This window comes from Protopterus annectens, chromosome 11.part0, assembly GCF_019279795.1.
Source record: "Protopterus annectens isolate FY-2018-M chromosome 11.part0, PAN1.0, whole genome shotgun sequence".
NCBI lineage: Eukaryota > Metazoa > Chordata > Ceratodontiformes > Protopteridae > Protopterus > Protopterus annectens.
In genome coordinates, this window is record NC_056745.1 from 721,872,617 (window position 1) to 721,878,616 (window position 6,000).

At 41.0% G+C, this 6,000-nt stretch overlaps 1 protein-coding gene across 1 annotated transcript in view; it reads right to left on the minus strand.

The window, feature by feature from the left end:
- Positions 1-3,210, minus strand: part of SLC25A18 (solute carrier family 25 member 18) — a 671,540-nt gene extending 668,330 nt beyond the window's left edge. The window contains exon 1 of the mRNA XM_044088188.1: positions 2,914-3,210. Coding sequence (XP_043944123.1) covers positions 2,914-2,930 — 17 coding nt within the window. The 5' untranslated portion in view covers positions 2,931-3,210. The remainder of the gene's footprint in view (positions 1-2,913) is intronic.
- Positions 3,211-6,000: the final 2,790 nt, after the last annotated feature.

Sequence of the window (6,000 nt, forward strand, 5' to 3'; positions counted from 1 at the left end):
CATATTATCGAACTTTTAAAATTTGAACGTTTCAACAGAGATCTCTGTACAGTGCAGAATGGGAAGATTTCCCTTTTCTGCATTGTAGTGCGATCTTGGAGTTGGTATATTTAAAGTGCGGGGGGTATGGGGGGAGCAGGGGAGCAAGCCCCCCTGCTTAAACCGTTCAGGTAGGTTTTTTATTTGGTTTATTTTTTTTTATTACATTTCTAAACTTTTAAAAATTTCAATCATATGGTGTAGATCATATGACGTTCAAACTTTTAAAAGTTCGATTATGTAACATAGACACAATAAAATATACCAATAATGTTATAAAATATACATCACCACTAAGAAGTCCTGTCCAAGTTAAGGGGAAAAGTTGAATAGGTATGGGAAAGCATCTGTGACTTGCAAAACAAGCATCAGAGGATGATTTCTTATTGCTGCTTGGAGCATAGTTTGAGGCAAACTTTTTAAGAGGTCAAAATGAAGCCTGAAAACCAAAGAAGAAGGAGAAAACACATTTCAGGATGGTGTTTTTGCATATATTTAGATAGAGCAATGCAAGATTGTGCTGTCTGCAGATATTCAAACAGAACCATGCAGGGTGATGCTTTCGGTAGACATTCAAACAGAACCATGCAGAACAGTACTGTCTGCAGATATTCAAAACAGAACCATGCAGGACGGTGCTGTCTGTAGATTTTCAAACAGAACCATTTAGGACAGTATTGTCTGCAGATATTCAAACAGAATCAAACAGGATGATGCTGTCTACAGTTATTCAAACAGAATCATGTAGAACAGTACATTCTGCAGATATTCAAAAAGAACCATGCAAGACCGTACTGTCTGCAGATATTCCAACAGAAACCCACAGGATGATGCTGTCTATAGATATTCAAATGGATAATCATGCAGGATGATACTATCTGGAGCTATTCGAAGAGTACTATATAGAAAAGGACTGTCTGTAGGTATTTGAATGAAGTATGACTGAACATACAAAGGAGGTCATTGAGTAGAACATTAGCAGGCCACCTTCAGAACATCGGGGGAGCATTTGTTTTGAGGTGGGAAGGCAGTCAGATGAACTCTTTTGCTAGATTACTAAGGATGCCAGTAATGAGGAGGATCTGGTACTGAAAGGAAGTGAAAATGCAGAAGTGCCCCTGGGTACTTATAACTAAGTTAGAAAGGTAAAACAAGGGGACACCTGACTGGACAGGATGAAGCAGCAAAGTGAAATGCACCTAGGTTGTTTGCCTTACAAAAGTATCATTTCATTTAAGGCGTCTAACAGTAATACAGAGCAGTATCCGCGGTGGTGCAGCGGTAGCATTATTGCCGCACAGCAAGAGGTTCTCCCGTTCGACTCTCAGCTAGTGTGTGGGGAGTGCCTTCTGTGTGGAGTCTGCATGTCCTCCCCGTGGGTCAAGTGGCATTCCAAAAGACATGCGTGAATGGGCCTGCCTTCGTTGAAGGTTGGGTGTCGAGCTGGCAACTCAGCACCATGAAAATCTACTGCCAATCATTAGCGGACCGGAGTTTCGCTGTGGCAACCCCTCACCGGGAAAAGCCAAAAGACAACAATAACAGTAATACAGAGCAGTACTCAGTTATGGAAGAACATGACTGAGAAGGATGCAGGGCAGAAGGAAGTGGTGGGCATTCCACTCAACTGCCATGATTTAGATATAGGTTCCTTGGTAGTTAAGACATGCCTTCCAGAAAACCATTGTGGAGCCTAGTCCAGTTTCCCAGTTGTCTCAAAGCACTGTAAAGTTAAGTAACTTGCTCAAAGTTGTACATTTCAGAAATAGATGCTGTGGAAATCAAACCATGAAGTACAGGAAGCAGCCTGTTTACAGTTCACTTCACAACCTCTTCATCTCTTCTGTGATGACTGCCAAACTATGATTTTTGCCCTCAGATATAGCCTTGTTCCTCCTATACTTACAGATTTTCTTCATAAAGTTGCACTCAACATTAAAAAAACTCAACTAAGCATATATGAAATTCCCTATTACTAATTCTAAATAGTCTATTTGAAAACCTTCTGTTTTGAAAAATAAGAAAGTGTTCCGCAATCTGACTGAATGCTATGATAGAATTCTGTGCCAGAATTTTTACTGCTTAGAGCTTGCCAGGTATTGTAGTGTCTACAAAAGGTACATTGTACAAACCTAAAAAAATGGAGAGAAAGGAAGAAAGTAGTAATAGGTGGAAGGAGTACCATGCCAGCAGAAACCCCAGAGCAGATGGGATGAAAATGCTATGTTTATTGTTAACAGACTCGATCTGGGGATGGAAGCCGTCAGCTGCCTAGTATGCAAAACTGCTTGCCAAATAAATGAGGTAATTTTCTCCATCTGTGACATAAAATGCCCAGTGCCACAGTAACAACTACGCCCTTTAAAATAAAGGCTTTCTGCATGGCTTTACAACTATTGTTCTGTCTTATAATGCTGTGCTTTCCTGTCAATCAGCCTCTCAGGTTTGTTGTCAATGAGTTAGTAAAACTTCCTGTTCAGAATATGGTATGAGATAGAAAACCATCAGCTAGCTATAACAGCAGCTAGCTTTTTTTTTTTTTTTTTTTTTTTTTTGTTACTCTAACAAGAAGTTAACAGGTCCTTATTCAAAACAAAAGCGGCTATGGTTTCATTTTGCTCTACTGAAACAGAAGTTTGCATATCAAAAGAATTAAGTGTAGTTCAGTTATAAATTAAATACTTTTACAAATACTGACTCTAGCTAGTTAATGGCAAATCACAATGAAAAAAGGCTTGAATGCATAATTTGAAAAGTTAATTCCGTTCCACATGGTATGGAGGTTCACAGCACGAGTTTTACTGCTTTTGGGGAAAAAAAAAACAACACACACAGAAGACAGAGGGCAAACTACTTGCTGTCTTAAAATCTTACCTTGGTTTGGTCTTCATATTGCCTTTTCTTTCTGTTTTAATGTCAGTTAAAACCAACTGTTAAAACATGCAGTTCAATGATTGTTTAGCTGCTGGAACCAAGCTTCTCATGAAAGTGTATCTTCCACTAAGGGAGCGTTCACAAGTGCAACAAGTTTTATAAACGAAAACTATTCCTCTTCCCCATTTACCAAATCACTACTACTTCCTACAGTACACATAAATGTGTTGTTTCTTAAGTCTTCATGGACACATAAATATATTACCTCTGCTTCAGTTTTTAATCAGATAAAATTAAGATTAATATTTATGCTGCCCTGAAACTCTCTCTCTCTCTACCCTTTTATTTGTTTAGTTAGTTGCAATTTGAGAACCAGGTTAGAGCACTGATCCGTATAGATCTTTTTCAAACTCAGCCTGGCAGCAATGCATATTTAAGTGACTTGCTCACAGTCACACAGTTAGGCAATGACTCTTGTGGGTTGCATTTTTTTAAGAAACTGTACTTCCCACTATCTATAAAACTATGGTGGTTGGGATTGTCCCAAAATACTCACATGTCCAAGTATGGTGGGAATATTTCACATTTATTGTCTTGCTTACATGAAGATGAATGTATGCTGGAGTGCATGTACCCCATGAATGCTTTTAAAGGTTCATACGTCCACGGCTGAATTCTATACTAACTGCCCTGAAGAGCCATCTTAAGCCTTGCAGTGATATTCCATTAGGTTTTCAAATTACACTTATGATGGTTTTTATTCCTTTATTTCCCATTTGTGAATGAATGCTTCTGGGGTCACATACTGCTGAATACTGAAAGATGACCCTGCTGCAGGATAGCCATTTAGGCACTGCTTCTGTCCATTAGTAGCACAGGGGGCAGTCCAGAGGTAAATTTCCTTATTCCCATCCATTCATCTAAGTTATGTTTGAATAGGGACAGGTATAAGTTTTGTTTTACGTGGATGGGGAGTCTGTTCCAGAATAGTGGTATCCTCTGGGTGTTCTAGTATGTTTGATTGAATGTATATTTGACTGAAATGTAAAACAAAGAAAAAAAAAAAAGACTGACAGTACATGTGCCTAAAAATCCATTTCATCGAAAATTGTTGAAGTATAGAGATATATATAGGTATATTTATGGTGTTGTGCAGCCATAGAGTTAGAATATATAAAGAACTTCTCATATATATATATATATATATATATATATATATATATATATATATATATATATATATCATGCAAAATGTTTTCAATTAAATGGCTTTTTATTCATAGGATCATAGGAGGTTACTAGGCTATTGGCCCTAAGGCCCTTATAAGCCTAGCCAAGAGTTTAGCCCATGTTTAGACAGGTCAGCAGACAAACCCCTGTCCAGCAGGGACACAGGTGGAATCCCGGGGGTGAATTTTCTGTTTCCATCCAGTTATCCAGGTTGTGCTTAAAAAGGGATAAAGAGGTAGTCTGCTTGACATGGCTGAGTCTATTCCACAGATGGGGGAGTCTCTGGGGCACAAATCTGTCCCGCCAACAAGTCCTATTAATATCACAGACCAGGTTGAGGTCGTGCGTATGGGTTGCTCAAGTGGAGCTTGACTTGCGGATATGCAGCAGTCCCATCAAGGCGGGGGTCTGAGATTGCTTTTTATGCCAAGCAGAGGTCACCCCTGAGGAGTCTGCATGAAACTGAGTAGAGGGATAGGGCTATTAGCCTATCTGTGTAGGGCAGATGTTTGAGGCCCTGGATTCTCCTGGTGAGGAGCCTATGTGGTCTTTCTAGCTGCTGCATGTGCTTTGCGAGGTACATGCCAAAGGGGGCGTTGTACTCAATAACTGGCCTTATAAGGGAAGAATACACAGATGTTATGACCTCTTTGTCCCCTGGATGAGATACCCTTACTTATGAGGTGGGCCATGTAGAAAGCTTTCCATACAATGGAAACAACATGGTTGTTAAAATTCAGGTTGCTATCAACCTGGGTGACCAAATCCCCGACTACTGATTGTGTACTTAAGACACTGTTATTAATATGATAATATGTGCGGATGTCATTCTCCTAAAAGGGATGATGATGCATTTTTTGGCATTCAGCTTGAGGCCATGTTTCTGGCACCAGTCATTTGTTTGGGTGAGACCCTCTTGGAGGACGTCTACATCACTTAGGAAATTGATGACTGCGCTCAGCTTGCAGTCATCTGCAAATCTGGTCAGCCATAGTCCACTGGTTTTGGCCTGCACATCAGAGGAGTATATTCCAAATAGCAGAGGCCCCAAGACTGATCTCTGCGGTACGCCACTCATTACAGGTCAACTGCTTGAGGTGCTTCCCCTAATTTGATTAGGTGGGCTCTATCAGTGTGCCAGTTTGCTGCCCATCTGGTAACATATGGATTGATGCCTAGTTGAGAGAGTTTATCTGCTATACCCGAGTGGGGAATAGAGTCAAAGGCTTTGGCCAGGTCAATGTTGGTGGTGTGCACCGTCTTTCCCTCGTCCATGGCTTTGATGACTATCTCAAAGAAGTTGACCACATTTAACAGACATGACCTACCCTTGACAAAGCCAAACTGTGTGGGGACGAGTGTTTGGAGGTTGTCAGTGTTCCTGTTAATGAGGTCCATGATAATCCATTCCATGACCTTGCAAATCAGGCTAGTTAGGCTGATGGGTCTATAATTTCCTGGATCAGTGGACACAGGTGGAATCCCGGGGGTGAATTTTCTGTTTCCATCCAGTTATCCAGGTTGTGCTTAAAAAGGGATAAAGAGGTAGTCTGCTTGACATGGCTGAGTCTATTCCACAGATGGGGGAGTCTCTGGGGCACAAATCTGTCCCGCCAACAAGTCCTATTAATATCACAGACCAGGTTGAGGTCGTGCATACGGGTTGCTCAAGTGGAGCTTGACTTGCGGATATGCAGCAGTCCCATCAAGGCGGGGGTCTGAGATTGCTTTTTATGCCAAACAGAGGTCACCCCTGAGGAGTCTGCATGAAACTGAGTAGAGGGATAGGGATATTAGCCTATCTGTGTAGGGCAGATGTTTGAGGCCCTGGATTCTCCTGGTGAGGAGCCTATGTGG